The sequence below is a fragment of the Amphiprion ocellaris genome, chromosome 4, assembly GCF_022539595.1.
Source record: "Amphiprion ocellaris isolate individual 3 ecotype Okinawa chromosome 4, ASM2253959v1, whole genome shotgun sequence".
Classification (NCBI taxonomy): domain Eukaryota; kingdom Metazoa; phylum Chordata; class Actinopteri; family Pomacentridae; genus Amphiprion; species Amphiprion ocellaris.
In genome coordinates this window covers 18,801,604-18,822,853 of record NC_072769.1, presented here as the reverse complement: position 1 = coordinate 18,822,853, position 21,250 = coordinate 18,801,604, and the positions used below count along the sequence as shown (strand labels likewise).

The 21,250-nt window shown below is 38.0% G+C and overlaps 2 protein-coding genes and 1 non-coding gene across 4 annotated transcripts; 1 reads left to right on the top strand and 2 right to left on the bottom strand.

Moving 5' to 3' along the window:
* Positions 1-62: 62 nt before the first annotated feature.
* Positions 63-9,377, bottom strand: cfap97 (cilia and flagella associated protein 97). 2 transcript variants are annotated; one of them, XM_023280365.3, is made up of 5 exons: positions 9,276-9,377; positions 6,622-7,557; positions 5,352-5,632; positions 2,015-2,177; positions 63-676 (listed from the first exon to the last, which is right to left on the bottom strand). In XM_023280365.3, exons 2-5 carry the CDS (start codon positions 7,532-7,534, stop codon positions 564-566), a joined length of 1,470 nt encoding a protein of 489 aa, XP_023136133.2. In that variant the 5' UTR covers positions 7,535-7,557; positions 9,276-9,377; the 3' UTR covers positions 63-563. The 2 variants fall into 2 exon arrangements, with proteins under 2 accessions (XP_023136133.2, XP_023136132.2); XM_023280364.3 differs by having other exon boundaries at positions 9,169-9,342.
* Positions 9,378-11,449: 2,072 nt separating this feature from the next.
* Positions 11,450-20,149, bottom strand: ufsp2 (ufm1-specific peptidase 2). Its single transcript, XM_023280368.3, has 12 exons — positions 20,018-20,149; positions 19,774-19,855; positions 18,011-18,194; positions 16,995-17,061; positions 15,260-15,414; positions 14,932-15,124; positions 14,498-14,644; positions 14,230-14,394; positions 14,000-14,124; positions 13,835-13,911; positions 12,178-12,302; positions 11,450-12,090 (listed from the first exon to the last, which is right to left on the bottom strand). Exons 1-12 carry the CDS (start codon positions 20,018-20,020, stop codon positions 12,004-12,006), a joined length of 1,410 nt encoding a protein of 469 aa, XP_023136136.2. The 5' UTR covers positions 20,021-20,149; the 3' UTR covers positions 11,450-12,003.
* On the top strand, positions 16,560-16,632 carry trnar-ccu (transfer RNA arginine (anticodon CCU)). Its single transcript has one exon. It is a non-coding gene; the product is annotated as a tRNA-Arg (tRNA).
* Positions 20,150-21,250: the final 1,101 nt, after the last annotated feature.

Below are 21,250 nucleotides of genomic sequence, written 5' to 3'. Positions count from 1 at the left end.
CCCAGCTTCTGAGTTGTTGACCAAGCAGCTTTACTCCACAAGGAACAGAATAGAACCAAAAATAAACTTTAAACATCATTTTAATCGTGTAAAAACAATATTTACTGCACCATAAATCATAAGAATATGACAAAAAAAGATGAACAAAAGAATTTGCCATTTAATGGAAATTTCACTCACTCCAATAATACAGAATGAATTAGATATTATCATTGCAACACAGCTGCTGAAGTACAAGCAATATATCCTGCAAAAATACAAGTATTGTTACGTGTTACCACAACTGAAGCAAATTACTATAGCTTAAACATCAGAGCATAAATTGCTATATTTCAGCATCAGATTGCAGAAAAAAAATCATATTCTTTATCGCGAATAAGCATGGCAACACAATCATTGGAGAGTCGATTCAGTCAATATGATGAACCTATCCATGTAAAAACAAGGCTTTGTACCTTTCAAAGTCGACCTTCTGTGACAGAACACCGGAGAACACCAACAGACATCACTGAAGGAAATCAGTCATGTGCTTCGTTGTAGATTAGATGTCAAACAGCAGGTTCTCAGCACCAGGCAGGTCGGGCTGCACTCAGTTTTTTTGACCTGCGTGAAGGTGTGCTGCTGGAGTCAGTGGTGGCGGAAGCTGCTCTGCAGCTGGCTGACCTGGCACCTGTTGCTGTGGACAACAGAGAAATGCTTTCTGGTTACAGATTTACTATGATATTCAAATCAGAAACTAAACACATGACTTCTTAATTTTTATTCCACTGAGAAATAGAATTTGTGTATATTTGAACATTTCAACAACACAAAAAAGCACAATGGTGTTTAATCAGCCTTAATATAGTAACTAACAAGAAAGCACTCAGAGAGCGCAGTACTCCACCAAGAGTGTTCATTCCCCCATATGGCATTGTCAGAGATGCAGCACTTTTTTTGGGGGGGGGGAAATGTAGCATTTGTTTATTAATTATTGATGATCAGAAATCACGGCACTATAGAATGTGGCCATTTAATATAGATGTACCCACAAACAAAATGATCTTGCTCTGAGCACAGGCGTGTTATGCATGTGTACGTTATGTACGGATACCAAATCGCATGACCTAAATATGTAGCGGGCGGTGGGAATTAATGGGACTCGGAAACACCCCCACAATTTAATCAATTCTTCCTTGTGTCATTCCTGACGAATAAGTCCCGATAAGTCTGCAATGGTCAGTTTGTAGTAGGATCACAATCGTGATCGTCAGCAGGCAGCTGACGTAGTGTTCACTTGTTGTCATAGTTACAGTGCCGCTATCTCGTAATAATACAGAAATCTTTAACAAATCCATGGATCCAGACTATAAGCCGCATCACTGCCAAAATCAGATCACCAAGTTACATCAACAAAACAACACTTAAAACATTTAAGGGGAAAAAAGTGCAAAAATAGTAAATCCGTTACTTATCTACAAATAAATGGGTGATTCTTACCAGTGTTTATAGCTGTTGTATCCTGTCTGAACGTCTTCTTTCAGTTAATTAAATCTCTGCAGCCATCCGGGGGCCGCCCATCAGATGTATGAAAAGTCTGCAGCCTTCAGTTTGAGAGGAATGTTGCAGCTCAGTGCAGCATGCTGATCCTCTTTGTATGTCTTCAGTAAATCAATATGAGATTGCTCCAAAGCAGCCCCACAAACATCAGCTGGTTTTAAACTGTACTTGTGGAATCCAAACACTCATATGTTTGTGTGCACTAGTGGTTTATGTTGCACAGTTACACACAGTGGGTCTCTAATGTGATACTCCACATTACCTGCTCAGTATTCAGTATGGGTTAGTTGCTGCATGTAATAAACTACACAGTTGAATGGAGATGTGGCTGCAGTTTTTTGAGAAGGCATGTGCTTGTCGTTTAAACTGCTGTGTTTGGCCAAGGGACTTTTATGAGCAAATATTCATCACTGTTTAACATATATAAATGACTGAAAAGCATCTACGTGTCTTAACACAGTGAAAGTCAGCCTACCTGAGGCTGTCCTGGTGCTAGATCTGTCTTTTTTTGCGGTTGACCTGCAGATGGGATATGAAGGAGCTCCCAGGTATCCGACTTGGCGCTGATAGTCTGCCAGTTGTTCTGAGCGCTTCAAGCCAGGTGTAGGTTTGACAGACTCCAGTCTCTTCAAGAAAGCCTGCAAGAAACAAAAAAAAGTTTACTTTATAAATATTCTACTATAAATGCAAATTAGTGGCAGTTAATCAATGATCGAAGGTTACTAAGTCCATTTCCTCAGGTATTGTACTTTACAATATTTTTTAAGTACTTTCCAAGTAATACATGTTTAGAAAATTACTGCAATAAAATCTGATATAGACTGAGCAGTACAGTGAAATAACAGTTAAAACAAGCTACACCAGCTATAGAAAATGCTGCTACACATTAATAGCACCATTAATAGCAATCCAGTAAAATACATTATATTTAAAAACACACATTCAGCACATTTAGTTATAGTCTTGCTATTTACAGCAAATTTTGATGACAATACTTAAAGTTAGTACATTTCTACTTCTACTAAGTATTTTTATATTGTAGTATTGCTCCTTTTACACGAGTAAAAGCCTCGAGTATTTCTTCCACTTCTACCAACAATAAATGTTACGATCGCTGGAACTGTTGGTGATAGTTTGTGGTGTTGCTTACCTGTTTTGCTTTCTTATGAAATGTGTTCTGAATATTTTGCTCATGCCCTATATATCAGTGTATCAATGTGTAAACATTGATCCAAAGCTACCAGTACATTAAATTTCCTTGCATTACTTTTAGCTAGGTGTAGTTTAGGTGTTCATTGTTTTTTTTAAGCATTTGATTTCACAGATTTCATCATATTTGTTCTGGCTATCTGAACCCCAATGCATAAAACACCACATATTTTTCATAAAATGTGCAACTATTTGACTCAGACATAAAGCAAAATCCCTATTCAACAAACTTCAGTTAACTTAGAAAATAAACAAAGTCTGGTACACAGCAAACAACAAAACAGCATGAGGCAAAGCAGCGTGGGCAAGTGGTTGAATGTCATATATGCAGTCACACTCCCACATGCAGACTCTGCAAAAATCTCCCAGTAAGCAAGATCTCCATATGAAGCAATGCAACTAGGATAAATCTCAAGCGTCAAAAGGCTGTTCTACAAGTTCACAAGTTGTCCAGACGTCACAAGAAGGCACTACAGGCATCTAATTGCAGTCAGACTTTTCACCTACTGCATTTCCACTGCACAAATCATTTGGAATGTCTTCAAACAAAATCATCTGCTGTATTCATTTCATTTTTCTGAAAGAAAGCTAAGTATATGGGTTTAATTGACCAATCCTGAAATACACAGAACTGGTGCACAGAAATGAGGTGTCTTACATGTGGGTGTGTGAGGTGGAAACACTGATCACACGGCAGATTCAGTTACTTCTCTCTAAGAATAGAGAAGACGAAAAGTACTCCTGACAACGCAGAGTAGACTCAAGAAAGTGAACAGTCTGTCCTGAAAATGACCGAAGCACAGTCCCTGAAAAAAACAACTGCATTAAAGTAACACCTCCAATCAATAATAATGAGACACATAAGTTACAATAATAGAGAAGAAAAGAATGCACATTTTTACTTAATAACACTAGCATCCTGCAAGCTGCCAATGGTTAATTCAATTTGCTATTGGCAATCTTATTTTTAAACACTGCTGCTTGCTTGAACGTGTGTTTTAAGCCCAAAGTGGTCAAGCAGAGTTAAAACGGGATGAGTGGCTAAAGCTGCAGAGCCTCAACTGTCTGATAAAGTCACTCTGTGGCTCTGTTGCGAGCCTGCCACCTGCTGCCATCTGTCCTAGCCCATCCGTGTCTGTTTTCAGGGGTGGCGCTGTCAGACTGACACTTACTAAAGCCAACCAATTAGCACCAATCATACAAGCATTCTTAAATAAATGTACACTTTGAGAGACAAATCTATTAAGATATAACTTCAGAAAAAATCACGCATGCAATAATTTAAAAAATATATTGATCAATTATACAAGTACTTAAACTTCCCCCAGAAACGCTGTTCTTTATGCTTGTATAATTGTTGATTAAAAGCAATTACAAGGCCAAGACCAATAAAAAAAATACACTAGTATGTGATACACTAATATGCAGATATGTTTCTGAGGAAGTGACGGGTACAGTAAGAAAATCTAGTGGATAAAGTAAAATGCATCATTTAGAGCCCTTACTGAAAATTTGCTTGAAAAATGGTGACAAGATGATACTTGAGAGGATGCTATATATACACACTACCGTTCAAAAATTTGAGGTCACAGAAGCAATTTCATGGTTTCTATGAAAATTCACACTCTTATTCATGTGCTAACATAATTGCACAAGGGTTTTCTAATCATCAATTAGCCTTTCAACACCATTAGCTAACACAATGTAGCATTAGAACACAGGAGTGATGGTTGCTGGAAATGTTCCTCTGTACCCCTATGGAGATATTCCATTAAAAATCAGCTGTTTCCAGCTAGAATAGTCATTTACCACATTAACAATGTCTAGACTGGATTTCTGACTAATTTAATGTTATCTTCATTGAAAAAGAAATGCTATAACAGTGAGTAAAGCACGGTGTTGTGGAAATGAAAGACAATTAAAAACCCTTGGCATGAAGTATAGCCACACTAAGAAAAGTTAAATATTCAAAAGATTGAACAACAGTGTCAGTTTAGATAGTTATCATATAATTACACAAATGATAAAACTGAAATCTCATTCTAGAGACAGCAGTGCTAATATCACTTACTACCTGATCAATTATCTGTTAACCTGTGATATTTTAGCTGTGTAAAATTCCACACCACTATTTATGATGTTTGGACTCTTTGTCTTGACGAAGACAGACAGGAATACATGACAAGAGTCAAAGGTCCAGTCTAAATATGTGACTTGGATTCCACATACAAGTGGTATACTTCTTGAACATACGATTCACCGAAATGCTTCAAGGAAAATGATTTTGTGACAGTTAGAAAGAAACAGATCTTGTTATTTGTCTCTCTTGATTAACATAATACTGACATGATGTGTTGTGAACCCAAGAAACTAAATTCTAATACAGATTTGGAGAAGTGCACTATTGTGTGGTTATGTGAGTGTGTGAAGCAAACCTACAGCTAATGAACCGCAAATCACCTATTTACATTTCAAAAAAATTTGTAAACTGAAGAATAAGCTTTCTACCATTTTTTTTTTTTGCCATGAGTATTTATGTTGTTGCAAAGACGGACTGATGGCGAATAAATTAGTAAATCCAGCACCCAAGAAGCAGAACTCACCAGGTTCTCCCTCTCAATGCGTTGCTGTTCCCGCTGTCTGTTCAGTGCACTGTGAGACGGGCGAATTAAAGGCGACTTAACTCCCACATGGGTTTTCTTCCCAACAACGCTTCCAGGTCTGGGCCCCGGAGAAAGGCGCGACAGCTCCCGAAGAAGTCGCTGATTCTCCCGATCTATGCGCCGCACTTCATCATTAGTGAACGAGTAGTTCTTTCTGTTTCTTCCTCCAGGACAGCGAAGGACCAGGCTACTTTCGAGCTGACTCTCTAGACGGAGAGAGCCTGATTGGTGAAAAGGACACTTGTTAGAATATCATGATCTGACTTTAAAACAGATGTTTAATGTTGCATTTGATTCTTTGACTCGTGTGTAAACAGAGTGCGATGGGTTTGAAGGTTTACAAAGTATTACTAAAACATGTGAAAAACTAAATATACAAACTATAAAGCCATGTTCTTGATTCATACCTTTTAAATGCCGCCATTAATTCATATTTTGCATGGACATTACTGGATGACTGAGGTAAAATATTTTGTGATTCACTTATTTTTCAAGAGCTTACAGCACAATACTCTTCACCTTTAGTTCAAACTGTTACTGATGTAAATTTTAAGGGAAGGTGCAAGGTTGATGTTTGGTACAAATATAGAATATAGACAAAGTGTCTCGTGAAAACCCGCTACAGTGTTTAAGTTAGGGAGAATTCAAGCAAAACTCAACAATCTCAATGTGCACTATCGTGTTCAGGTATAATAGCATTCACTAGAGGAAAAGGCAGGATTATTCATCTCACAGAAGAGCCAGGACTGCTATGTGATTTACATGAGACTGAAGCTAAAGTCTATTTTAGATTATAGCTCATGTAAAGGTGACATTTTTAAGTGAGATGTCTGTCTTTCCTTCTGATGGATGATTACAAAAAACTTCAGCTGTTTAAGGAAAGGGATTTATGTGGGACAGTACGTATTTATCAGGATTTTAGACAGAGAACAGAGTTTTGAGTTTCCAATGTAATGTTTTATATATATATATATATATATATATATATATATATATATATATATATATATATATATATATATATATATATATATATATATAAAAAACATTACATTCACGTTGAACAGTTTTCTCCACACCAATGGTATAACTACATGTGGGCTGAGCACTGGTAAGGGCACAAGCCAAAAAGGTTAAGAACTAGTTGTAAAAGGCAAAGAGTTTTTAGCAAACATATCTGACATTCAATAAAAGGTTCAAGTTCACTCACAGTCATCCACATCCGGATCTGAATCCTCATCTTGATGCCTGTTGCTAAGGCCACTGGAGGGCACACTCTCCTGCTGCTGCTCCTCTTCATGGCTTCCCTTTTCAACCTCTCTGTGGTTCAGGTCCAACGACTGCAGAGGGCTGGTGTCATTAGAGGAGAGCGGGCTCACATCTGTCATTCTATCATCAGACTCCTCTGTGTGAATATCAGGCAAATCCCGAGATCCTGATGACTGCCTCCTTACTCCAGGACATAAAGAAGACTGGTTGGGTTTGGAGGGAGTGGGGGACTCTAAACTGGTGCTGCTCCTGCGGCTGCTGCTGCTACAGGAGCTCTCTGGGTCTGCATCTGCACTGGTCTCACTTGAAGCAGGAGATGGACTTCGGCTACACCGATTTCTTAGCAGTTTTTTTGGAGATTGCTTATATCTCCTTTTAGTGCTGGCTTTGAATGCTAATGCTTCTTCTTCACTCTCATTTGGGCTTTGGTTATAGGCATCCGTATCATCGACATCTCTGGAGTCAGCCAACAAAGCCATAAATGTTCCACTGGGCCTTTTAGAGTGCAAATTAGAGTCAACCTCACTTTCACTGCTATCATTTATGACTTTATCTGATGTTCCAGAGACAGATGATACACTGGATGCCCTGCGTCTCTCTTTCCTTTCTACTCTTCTGCTGTTGTTGTTCTCCACCTCTTTCTGGTGTTTTCTTGTCCTTTCAGTCCTCAGGGAGTGATCCCCTTGTGCATGTTCAGCATGTTTTGCATGCAGTGTCTCATGTGCAGCATGGCTCTCCTTTTCAGCCTTTAAACCTTTCTCTGTCTTTTTCCATCCATCTCCACTGCTCTCAGCACAGTCACTATCGAAGAATGAATGGTCAACTTCACCTTCAAGTTCACCGGGGTTGAACATGGCCGTCTTCAACAACACAGAACCTGTAGGGCAGTGTAAGAATGCAATGTCATAAAATTTTAAGTTTAAAGAAATGTAATGTAATGTGGTGAGGAATTTTTCTGAATACGACATTCAGAGAATTATTCTCAATCATTTTATACGCTTCAAAAGAAATGACCTTCATTCTACTTGTGGGTTTATTGTACTCCAAGCAGAGAGTAAGAGTGTAACTAAATGTTGTCCCAAAATACATTCATTTAAATATAATTCTTTAAACTGCCTAACGTGCATCAGAGGTCCACCAGTGTATCATAATCACATGATTCTCCCCTCCTGTTCAGGGGGTGCAGGTCATATTTAAATCAAAACCACTCTATCCCTGTTCAGCCTATGTTGTGTGCTGAACTTTGGCCACTTGCACAATGACTTCTGAGTGGGGAAAATGATGTAGTGGGGTGTACAAAACAATCTCATCAAAGCTGTGTCATACAGTTCACACATAGATCTTCCTCACATATCAGGATTTTCAGCCTACTGATCATTATATTTAGATTATGTGATTAGTTTGTCCCCCATGCATTTTAAAACATGTACACACATGGTTCAAATAGCCTATATGGTTCTTACACTTGAATATATTTGTGACAGTACAGTCACACCACTGAATCACATACTCAAACAGTACTTTTACAGGATAGTAGAATCGTCATGAATAAACCCAAAAGAAAAAAGCACTTTCTGTAAATTAAGTAAACATGACATTATAGCTCACTATTCTGCAAAACATCATGCTTTTAACCACTGAATGCTTTCTGCCACTTACTTTTCTCACTGTGAACATTCAGTTCCATGGTACATAAAAATCCCCATTAGCAAACTTTTGATACTTGTATTAGTTGTGCAGTCATCCCAGAATGGGATATCAGCTCACTTGTTGAACAGGGTGTCATTAAAGTCTGGACACATAGGAAATTTCATTAACTGTATAATTTTTTTTGCTTCCACATATTAAATATGGCTTTTTCGAAAGAAGAAAGAGTTGAACTGGTACTTCTCAGTGGACGTGAAAGATGGACGGACACACACACACACACACACACACACACACACACACACACACATATATATATATACACACACACAAGTTCAACTCTTCCTTCTTCTGACAAAGCAATATTTAAACTGTGGAGGCAAAAAAATATATAGTTGATAAGATTTTCTATCTGTCCAGACTTTATGTACCACTTGCTTTAACACACAACAGTAAGGCAACACTGGCAAATATTGATATAGATTTAATGCAGATGTGACACACCTCAAACAAGTGTCATGAATATGCTGACTGATTTTCAAACCATAAAGACAAAAGGAACGGAAAACTAAGTTTTAAAATATCAACATTTTGGAAATTTCGTAAATATAATGTCTGTAACTGGCGTTGCAACCACATTAAGCTAGAGATTTAGACAGTCCAGGCATGACAGCTGTGGTACTGTCGATAAAGGCTCTTTAGAGTTGAAACCGTTTATATACTACTGAAGCAAATACTGATTTGAAACCCAGAAATTACATACGTCAAGCAGAACAGTCAGCTAATGCTAACATTAACATTTAGGTTAGCTGACGTTAGCTGTACGGACATGTTATCTTACCCGACGACAGGAGGCACAATAAACGGTTGTTCACGTTAAAGTAGCATTTACTCCCTTAGACAAGATCAAGGTCTTCGGTTAAGTAGGCGAAAAAATGAAACGCAAACCTGCACTAAAGCTACGGAATCTTCGTTAGCAGCTGGATACCGACAGCGACATGGTGCCTAGTAACTAGGCGACGTCACTTCCTGGAAACTGTTTCCCTGGAGAAGATCTCTGCAGCAGTGAGGCGCTTTAATCCTCGGAGGTAACTAAATTGGATCTAATAATATCAGCTAGAATCACACAATCTTTAAAGAAAACACGACATATCAAATTAAAAATGAATAAAACCAGTTTACAAACTACACAAAATACTTCACGACTGAGCGATTTGATCAAATCCAGACAGAATATATATGAACAAAAACAAAATTTAAAAAAGGACTGAGAGCTCTGTCAAAATTTCATCTGTTCCACAACATTTCAACTGTGCAATCTCATTCACTAAATAACATTCAGACAACAATGAAATGTATTTAAAATTAGTTTTAAACAAACCTTTTGAAGATTTACATCTCAATTCAGGCTTTAAACAGTTTTTTTAAGACTGCAGTCAGTGTTACAAAATAAGATCCCTTTTGTAATACTGAACCCAATTAGTTTTGCAGTTGTTGACTGGTAAACAAAATGGTTTATGAAAAGAGCAAGCACAAATAATGTTCGGTGTTATAATTAGAATGTGTTTGTTGGAGAAATTTGACAAAATGTAAAGTCACAAAGAGCAAGCGTCTAGTAATTTATTTTTTTTTTTGCAATTAGCCATATGTATTCATACGGGAGTCATGGCTTCCAAAGATATGAGAAAAAAAATATAAAGTCTAGATTAATGAGGCACTCCAAGGCCTCCATAGTATTACTTCTGTGGGCTTTCAAGAGACAAGAGATAAGATTTCCTGCGCAACCCAAAGGCAATCGGGGTCAAGCTGACCTACTGATACTGAGACAAGCACAGAGAGAGCACAAAAAAACACATGAGAGAGCACAAAATTAATGTAAGACATATCCATAACAATGTCCGATCTAGTGTCAGCATTGAAATATAATTAAACCAGTAAATTATGGAAGAGCTCCAAAAGCTAAATTCACACTAAATGGCTTCTTGATTGAATTATGTGTCAAAAAACAAGCAGAGTTGATGTGTATGTATGTATTATGGGTGAGTGAAATTACACTTTTCTGTTATTGTTACTACAGACATCAACATACTAATACAATCTCACTGCTTAGCTGCCTGTCAGCACTATATATCTATTGGTTTTCTTTCTGTTTTTTGTCTAACAACCAACCAAGAACAACATATGATAACAAAATTAAAATATGCACTACAGTAACTTGTCCTTTCCAGACAAAGTTTTTAAACCTCTCTAACATATCACGGAACAGAACCGGTGGATGAATATAGCGGAGGTCATTTAGTTTTTCCTTAGGGATCTATTATGCCAAAGTAACTGCTCCCCCTAGAGCATCTCCATTAACAAGAAAGGGGATTATCTGGAGGCGCGTCCCCTGAAATTACAATTTGTCACGGTCTTACTCCTTATAACATAGTTAGACCTAAAAGTGACACACACTAATGAAATGCCGATGTTCTCCGACAATAGCCCTAGGGAGGAATCTCTCGTAAAAACCTGTGTCTGGTCACTGTCATAGAATTTACATGCCAATGCAGGATGGGTAGAGATGGGGACTGAATGGGGAGGGGGTGTTGCTGTCTCTTACTAACACAATCAACATAGGGGTAGGAAATCACAAATAAGGGATGGAAAAAGCCCTGCTTGTAATTTATCTGCGCTGCAAAATGACCTGTCAGTGTGAGTGCTTTGATAAAATTGTCTGCTGGGAAAAAAAAAAGGAAAGTAATTTGACTGTCACAGATGACAAAATCTCAGACCAGTGCAGATCATGCTGCATTCAAAAACAGCTTTTTAATTACAACTACTTCTCAAAGTGGGAATGAGAATGCCTTGGCTTCCTTTAAATTTTCCCAGAAGTTTCACAGCAAAATTAGGATGAGTGTAACTTCATTATGATGTTTTTATTAGCAAATATATAAATCACAGATTGAATAGTTCTCTCCTCTTCTACAATCTCTACAGAAGTCTTCAAATTTCTTGTTCTGTCTGACCAACAGAAAAAACATTCAATGTATATTTTGCTTGAAAACAGGCCAAAATGACTAATGGATCATCAAAATAGGTCTGTAAAATTAAATCAGCTGAAAAAAATGAAACAACAGACATGAAAAAACATACACTGTGCAGTTTAATTACTTGTAAAATCAGCCGTACAGTGCAGTGAAATAAAGACGTCATTCAGCAGGCATTCACATGAACCAGCCACCGAACGGAGCACACTTCTGCCGGCACTCAAGGCCATGTTTAGCATCATTCGTGGAAGGTTCATTTGTCTACCAGTAACATAAAGCAATGACAAAACTCAGCTGAAATTGATGGATTGTATTTCTCTTGAACATGTCATGAGCACATTAAGTATACATATTTCACCATCGTTTGTTATTTTAAACAGTGCCAAGTACGGAAAGTACAGTATGTAATAAATTTCTATTTTCTTCACAAATATTACATCCATCTCTGGTTGTGATGTGAGGCAAAACAATCATTTACGAGGGGCTTAACCAAATCCATATGAGTAAATGACAAGAACTGAACATGATTATAGAAATGAGTTAAATTAGCAAAGTTTGACATGTTTTCATAAAGCAAACAGGTTATAGTGCTACTCCATAATGCTTCATCGATGCAAAATAAGGTCCATTTGAAAGATTGTGAGAACTCAGATGACCTTCGGCCTCTGAGGCAGACACAAATTATAATACGCAGTTTGATCCCAAAAATCAGGTCCTTTCCAGCCACACCAGCCCTGAGAAAGACAATATCCACACAAAGATCAGTGCTGTGCAAGACAACTGCGAGAAATGCAGCTAGTGAGGATCCTTGTAAGAGTTACCTTGTCTGTGATGAGCTGCAAGTCCTCTGCTCCTGTGTAATGAGGATCTAGGATGAGGTAGCGGATCTGCCCTGTGGTCTCACTCCATGTCACACCCAGGATAGTGTGAGCTAAAACTCCCCCTCCTGCAACACAGAACAAATTAAAATGAAACTTTTCCCAGGTTTTAATAAATCTGTACTTTATTGACCATAAGTAATATAAGCCTTGAAGAATGTTGATTCCCTCTTTCACCAAATTCATGATCGATATCCTGTCAAATTTACACTTAGGGGCCAATTAGTGACACTCTAGGAGACCCTCTAGCATCTTTCCTCTTCATCATCTGCTTAGACTATGCACTAAGGAACGCAATCTTGTCCTCTGATAGGCTGATCCTAAAGTGTCGCCAAAGTAGAAGACACCCTGAAGAAGTCCTCCCAGAACTTGCACTCACAGATGACATTGCCCATTGATAAAACACTCTAAGTGAAGAAGAAGACCTTCTGCATCATGTAGAGTGAGAAACAAGACAGATTGAACTCTTCCTGAATGCTGGAAAGATGGAGTCCATGCACCTTAACGCAACCTTAACGAGACATTGCATGCACTAGATGGGTCAAAAATCAAAAAAGCTGATGATTTCCTATATCATGGAGGCTACACCAACACAGCACATGGTATAGAAACAAAAATTGGTAAAGCCTGGGGACTCGCTGTCAAAATTATGGGTATCTCCAATTAAAACAGCAACCAAAACGAGAGTATTCAAGGTGTCAGTGGAATCCATCTTGCTTTATGGATCTGACTCCTGGTCACTAACAAAGACACTCTCAAAAAGAATTGATGGGACTTATACCAGAATGTTATGGATGGTACAAAATATCTTCTGGAATTCACATCTCACCAACAAGTCCCTACATGGCTCACATCCACACTTGCCAACCATCATTAGGCAACGTAGACTAGCCCTGGATGGACATGTGGTGAGACACAATGAAGCAGCTGGTCGTTGTTATGGAAACCTGATACTATCTGAAGGGCTGGCAGGCCCAGCACAACATTAAGGAAGGTGCTAGAAGAAGACACTGGTCTGGAAGGCCAATAATTTTTGACTGCAGTGTTGGACAGAGGGAGCTGGAGGAAGAACTTTATTCATGTTACTGATTCTGTCGGATGCAATTGACTTGGCTGAGTGACACTCTTCACCAGGAAAATTAATCATGTATTTAAATTTCCATTAGAAATTTTGTCATTGAGGCCTATAATGAATCATTTCTACAATGGTTTTGTGTTAAGGTTGCCACTAACAGCTTCAAAAAACAGTAACAATTTAGTTAAGATGATGTCTAGTGTGCTAAAACAATCACCTTCACTTTTGGAATGATGGTAGCGTAGCTCTCCATTTGGATTTTTTTATGGATAAGTGACAGGACAACATTAAAATTATTGATTATACTTTCAATAGTAATTAAATGTGGCCAGAAAGTTTAGGTGTCATTGTTTTTTTTATCATAAAAATTCAGTGGAATTTCACAAAACAAAATTACAGTCATATGCTGTTGTAGTCAAAAATTTAAACAAAAATAAAGCGTTAAGTTTAAAGTTAGATTAACCTCCCAGCCTCAAAATGCTTATAATAATAATGATAATAATAATAGCTAGAAATTCAGCTCACCAATCATGATGGGTGTTCCTTCAGTGAGGAAGTGGTTGGCCAGTTCTCTGCCTTTTGATGCCAACTCAGATCCCTGACTAAAGAACACGCAGATAAGTTGTCAGATAAATCCAAATCCTCCACATTCAACATCCACTGGTGCTGCTGTTAAGAGTGCAATCACACCTCACAAACATGATCTTGGAAGTGATCCCAAGCAGCTGGTTGAGGACAGCCTGAACCTCAATGGATCCGATCCACTGACGTGACCCCACAAAGGATGCCTGCTTGTCTCCAACATCCACCAAAGCCTGGAACACAGTGACCCAAACAGAAACAGTCATCTTGGACATCACTGTTGTGCAAATATGGGCACATTTTCTAGCATTTTGGGATCACATTTACAGGGCGGTTACCTGCTGGATCTCCTTGTGAGTGGGAACAGAACGCTCTACGTAACCTTGCTGCTGGAACCAGGAGCAGATGGTCTGCAGGGAGCGATAAGCGCAGCCCCAACCGTTGTCATCCATACGATCCTGCATGTAGTGGTGATAGCTGTAGATCCCCTGGACCAAGTACAACTTGAGCAAAAACACATACAGAAAAGAAAAATGAAGTTTAAAAATTTTGCAAAGTACGTATCTATCTGTTCATGGTGAAAGAGAAAGACTGAGACAGATTTACCTTTCCATTATCCAGCGTAGGATGTGTGAGAACCACATGAGGGTTTCGCAGATAACCGTCTTTGTAGGGCTCATTTGGAAAGTGGTAAGCATTGGCTCTTCTAAAGTAAGGCCTGTCATCTGGCAGCTCAAACTGCTGATGCAACTCCTACCCAGACAAAAGGTTTGCACAAAAAAAAAAAGTGACAGAAATATGCTTTAAAAAAAAAAACAAGCGAGGGTGATGAATTGCTTTTAACCAAGGCAGTTTATCGTCCATTTGCAACAAGTTGAATTCAGCTGCCAGCTAGATAAACTGTGGACAGCCTGTTCTATTTCTCAGCCTTCATTTCTGTTTTATTAGTTGTTTCAGCAATAAAGTTGATAACAATAACAATCTCATCATCGGGGAAACTACCGCTATGATTCCAAAAAAGCTCAGTCTGTGGTTCTAACCTTCCGTTGTGTCTCTAGTTGGCTGTCAGACACTCCTTCAGTATAAACCACAGTCACCAGGCCTTTTGGCTCTGGAAGGAGGAAGTGGAGCGCTTCAGGGACGAGGACTGTTGGACCCCTCATGTGCTGCAGGGTCACTTTCTCCATGTCACACAGCTGGCGAGTTAGCGCCTCCAGCAGCCGCTCACAGGCACTGCAAAACCAGAGAGGGAATCGAGGAAAACTATTCACTGACGTGAGTCCAAGGCAAGTTTATCAGCACTGACAGGCTGAGTTTACAGAGCCTGGTCAGGAACATGAAACCAAGTGTTCTTAAGATAAGACGTACTATTTGATTGTGTCACTGCAGCCGATACAGACAACACAGTCCATGGGAAGAGTTGCAGCCAAGAAATGGGATCTCTGGACTGTTTTGCTGAGGATCGGTGCTGAGAGAGGACCTGGCTGTGTCAACTCCATCATCAGGCGAAGGTTTATGACACTCTAAATGACAAGGACACACAGACACCATAAAGACAATGAGACAGATAAAGTGGTTTAGAGCAAATACAATGCCAGTTGATCTATCAGTTATCAGCTACAAGTTAATACACTGTATTGGTTTTTCCCTGACAAACTTAATGCCTGAGAAATCACAGTTTCTCAATGAGTTTGGCATGACATACAATTCTATATACTACAATACCCATGAGCCTTAGCCAGCATTGCTTAGGAGAAGAAGGCAACGAGTAAACTGAAAATGCTTTTTTGTTGTGTTTGGATGCAAAACGAGATCATAGTTGTTTAATCTATCAATATTTGCCCAGAACTGTATGCATCTGTAACAATTTTCAAAATTGGTTAAATACCCATTTAATTTTTTAACTAACAATGCAAAAGACTCTGAAGAACAAACACTACTGATCAAAAGTTTGGGGTCACTTAGAAATGTCCTTATTTTTGAAAAAAAAAATTTTTTTTTTTCAGTGAAGATAACATTAAGTTAATCACAAATCCAGTCTAGACATTGTTAATGTGGTAAATGACTATTCTAGCTGGAAACGGCTGATTTTTAATGGATTATCTCCATAGAGGTACAGAGGAACATTTCCAGCAACCATCACTCCTGTGTTCTAATGCTACATTGTGTTAGCTAATGGTGTTGAAAGGCTAATTGATGATTAGAAAACCCTTGTGCAATTATGTTAGCACATGAATAAAAGTGTGAGTTTTCATGGAAAACATGAAATTACTTGGGTGACCCCAAACTTTTGAACGGTAGTGTATATTTGCTGTTTAACACTTTTGTGACAGTTAACTGGATGACTACAGGTTTTGGACTGAAGGCCAGAAAAAACAGGACATTTGAAGATCTCACCTGTATTTCTGGGAAATCGTAAAAATAATTTTTTTTTTCCATTTTTCTGAAATGTCTATTAATGATTCTGATCTGATCACAGCAGATTAATGATTGTCTATGACAATCATTAATCTGCAGTGTAGGTTGCTATGGACAACATCAGTTAGGTGTGCTTTCATGCTTATCCTCACACAAAGACTGATCTCTCTGTCCATAGAAAATGACCTACAGAAAGCTAATGGTATAGCTACCACTCAACACTGACAAAGGCTGACATGCAGCATCAGCTGCCCCACTGGCCTAATGGATAAGGCACTGGCCTCCTAAGCCAGGGATTGTGGGTTCAAGTCCCATCTGGGGTGGATGACAGTTTTGATTATTGCGGCGGCATGCAAACTCTGTCTGCTATGACAGCATATTTACCCAGCTTTAAATATTTGGACTGTTAGTAAAATAAAACTGGACTGGTGAAGATGTCACACTGACCAATAAAAATCCTCTCTTTTCTCAGACATTTTCTACACTAAGCAATTACTTAATGAAAATACTTGTTAATTGCAGCCCTTCTTCGTTTTTTTTTTTTTGTGCCATGATAAATATTGATTACAACGCTTTGTCAAATACCTGTAATATTGCAATTCAGGATTTAGTATTCTATTATTAATACAGACAGTTGAAAAAACAAAAACTTCTATCTATAACCATATACAAAACATGTACTCACTGCTGAAGAACTTTTTTTGCTTTTCTTCTTTGCAGATCTCTTGCCAGCACTCTCTTGGTCATCTGTCCTGGAATACATGCCAATCATAATTACAATTTAGCCCAACAAAAGACAAGTTAAGATTTCCAATGTAACAGCCTCAACAATAACTTTTTTTTTTCTTTAGCATTTATTTAACCAGGTTATTTAAACAACAGATAAAATGAACAGCATCAAAACTTGCTCACATATAACACTTGCACACAGACAAGGCAGACTGTAATGATTTCACCAGAGCTTTAAACTCATTCAGTGTAACAAGGGCTTGAAGTTGAAGTTTAGATTGTAATATATTCCAAGCATTAGGTGCCGAAAACCTAAAGGTTTCCTTGTCCAGTTCAGATCGTACTTTGGGGACGACAAATTGCAGAGTATCCATAGATCAGAGATTGTGACTTCCATGTTTGCTTGTTAAAAGACAAGACAAACAGGAAGGAACGATACCCAGAATGGTTCTGAAAATAAACACATGCCAATGACTGAGGCGTCGGGCACTTAAAGATGTCCGTAACAAGAAACACAACACAGTACAAGGCATGTTTAAAATAGGATTTAAAAGTAAGAAACAAAACATAAAATACTACTAAACCAGACTATAATATAACAAGAGAATAAAAATTACAGTGCAATGTAATTCATGAATACATTTACGCCCAAATCTGACTTAATAAAAAGTAGCAGCAAACTTATGCTGTCCTTAAAAAACTAAGGTATAACTATAACTGAGGTTTTCTGGGAGTTGACTGCCGGTAAGTGGTGCATAAAGGCTGAATGTTTAGTGTTAACTTCATCTCACACAATCTCAGGAGTCTGAAATCAGAAATGCATTTTGATAAACATACAAAAACAAACACTAAACAATTTAGTGCTAGAATTTTAACAGGAAATTGCTGAGAGGACGCTAGTATAAAGATGTGAGAAGTGGACTGATGTGGCTCTCTACATAAGAACAAGAAGATTTTAAAAACAGAGCTCACTGTATCCACTGTTGTATATCTTCACATGGCGTATTAGGAGTGATTTCTTCAGGTGTGGCGTGAACACTTTTGTTTGGCCAAATGAACACAGGACTGTCACAGACTGCGAGGACACAGGATTCAGACTGCACCTGGGAGCGAAGACTCTCAAATGTTCTTGAGATTACCCTTCGTGTAAGCTGTGCTGTAAGACAACAAACATACAATGTCACTTCTGTGCATCACATTTGTTGCCAAAGCTGTATTATTCTTGCTGCAATTTAGGATTTTCATTACTGTGTTGCCTGTTGAGAGGTACAGTGGTTTATGTGACACTTGCACTTGATCATTATTTTATCATGTGAACTACACTATGGGAATCTTATCCTCAGCCTTGCATTGCTTTATCTGCTTGTTTCTTCCGCGTATGTAGTGAATGACAATATGAGACAACTAAGTCATGTTCTGGGGTTTGTTTCAGAAATTTTTAAACAACAGTTCAATTAAATTTTAAGTCCAATATGCTTTTATTGTCATGAAAATCAGGTTAGCAAAACTGCTAAAGCATCAAGGACGGTGGTACTTTAAAAAAGGGAAAAAACAAGTTAAGAAAAAATATTAAGTATATACACATAATTATAAAGTACATACATTTATTAAGCAGAATAAAGAAAGCGGTTAATATAATTTAAAAAAAAGAACACGAGAATGGCAAAAAAGGAGAAAAACAGCAAAATGTGTTGCGTGTATGCCATGTGTATAACAGGTTATGATAACTGAAATATTCTGTGATGTCTTAATTATATTTCTCAACTTGTAACCTGTGATCACGTATTGTACAGCAAAGTCTACTGCATGTCCTTCTCTTGACAGAACTGGTTGCTTTTCATTGTCGTCTAGTTCCGTGAAGTTTGGGAGACAACCTTTTTATTCTCTCAATTTCTACTCATGGTTTTTTTTTTTTTTTTTTTTTTTTTTGTTAGTTTTGCCTCGATTCCTCCACTGTTCCAGATAAGCATCTTTGGAAATTGTATTTAGTTTTTCTTTGGTTGGAGAGCAGTTCTGATCCCAGGTTAATCAGTGTTGGGTGTTACCTGATCAGTCATTCTCAGAACCACAGACAGAAGGAACTTTTCGGATGGTTCAGCTCTTGGGTTTGTAGTGCCTCACATCTCAGTTTATCTTGGGGGCTCAATTTGACATGTAACCACAGCTTTTTTTTGTTTGTTTGTTTAATGGTAAAATCGTTGGGTATGGGCAATGGCTTAACTCAAGTTCTGCATGCACTGGTTGGTGTTTTTTTTTTTTTTTGTTTTGTTTTGTTTTTAAATGAACCTGCAAAACTCTGCATGCAGGACTTCCTGATGACTAACTGGATCCCAAACTTCACTAACATACTATGTTCATTTGGCAAAATGCTCCTGTAAGTGCATAAAATATTCTACATGCTTTTTGTTCAGCTGTACATGCTGCCCATGATGCCTCCTCAGAAGGAATTACACTGAAAATGATATTCCTGATACTTATGGAAGGACTTCAAAGCTATATTTAGGCAACTCAGAAGGAAAACAAATCAAATAGAAGCTAAATTAATGCAGAAAGTGTGGGACACTAGGGGACTGATGCCCTCAGTATTTCTAAAATCCTGGCATACAAGCATGTGGTAACAGATGAATGACTGAAGGCACCAGGTCAGGTGGACTGAGCTCCATCTCAGTTCAACATTTCAGGTATCAAACTTTAGGAAGCTCTGCGTTTCAACATGTTGTAGTCCATGAACTCACCATCTGAGGTGTCCAGCTGACATTTCAGCTCCAGCGGCCCTTTGACACGAAGAATGATCTCAGAGTCGGAGTCTACGACAACCTGTGATAAAACCAGACAGGTTAGTTTGTAGTTGACATCTTTAACGTATATCTTATTGACTGGCTGCTGAACTGAAGCAGCTGCTGTTAGTGACAAACGGAGTTTAACATACAGCTGAACAGAAGGAGACGTTTCGTTCAACTAATTTATCAATAAACTCACCATCGTGGATTTCAGTCTAAGAACGTAAAACCACCAGTTTATCTGTTTTTCTATCTATGCACTGGAGGCTGACATGTCTGCTGCAGAAACTATTCAACGTGTCTCTGGTCGCTGCTTCCTATTGGACCACGCTGGCTCCGCCCATTAAAGGTGCGTTCACAGGCACTTGTAATTATTGAAACGATAGTTGGACGCCTTTGACATGGTTTTTCTGCTACCCTTTCAACTTTTGTAGTTTCCAGTGACGTTATTTAGTTTCGGCTGTTGGTCTCACCCTAGGAATAAGGAAACAGAAAGATAAAAAAATACTTTAGAAAGAAGAAGAGGAAAATAGTAGTAATAAAAAAATAAATACACAGATATTTACAAAGCTAGAAAGGAATATATTAACACAGTAGTGCAAAATGATAATTGCTAGAGTGATAATACAGTGCAACAAGCAGAGACAAAAAAAACAGTAGAGAATGCTGTTCTTAGTGCAAGAAGTACGTTATAGCAGCTAAGTATACAGCATATACTGTATACTACATTCTTGCTAATTTTTTATTCCAGCAGCATGCCTCTCTGCTCCAGTGCATGCATATAAACTAATATTTATTGTATTTATTCCTCTCTATCACCCAGATCTGCACAATTTGCTCTAAACCTTTGGGTCACTTTAAACATCTTTTTTTATTTCTTTTTCTTTACTTTGTTTTTCAAAAGTTTGGGGTCACTTAAGAATACAATACATAAATAAACACAATAAGATTAATTATTTAACCATTTAAAAACCTCACCAAATTGATTGGATAAAAATACAAAAAAAAAAACTACACTCCCGTTCAAAAGTTTGGGGTCACTTAGAAATGTCCTTATTTTGAAAGAAAAGCAGTTATTTTCAGTGAAGATAACATTAATCAGAAATACAGTCTAGACATTGTTAATGTGGTAAATGACTATTCTAGCTGGAAACAGCTGATTTTTAATGGAATATCTCCATAGAGGTACAGAGGAACATTTCCAGCAACCATCACTGCTGTGTGCTAATGCTACATTGTGTTAGCTAATGGTGTTGAAAGGCTAATTGATGATTAGAAAACCTTGTGCAACTATGTTAGCACATGAATAAAAGAGTGAGTTTTCATGGAAAACATGGAATTGTGTGGGTGACCCCAAACTTTTGACCAGTAGAGTGTCTACATATAACACTCATTTTACCTCCTTTAACATGTTGCCGTTGTTTAAATACAC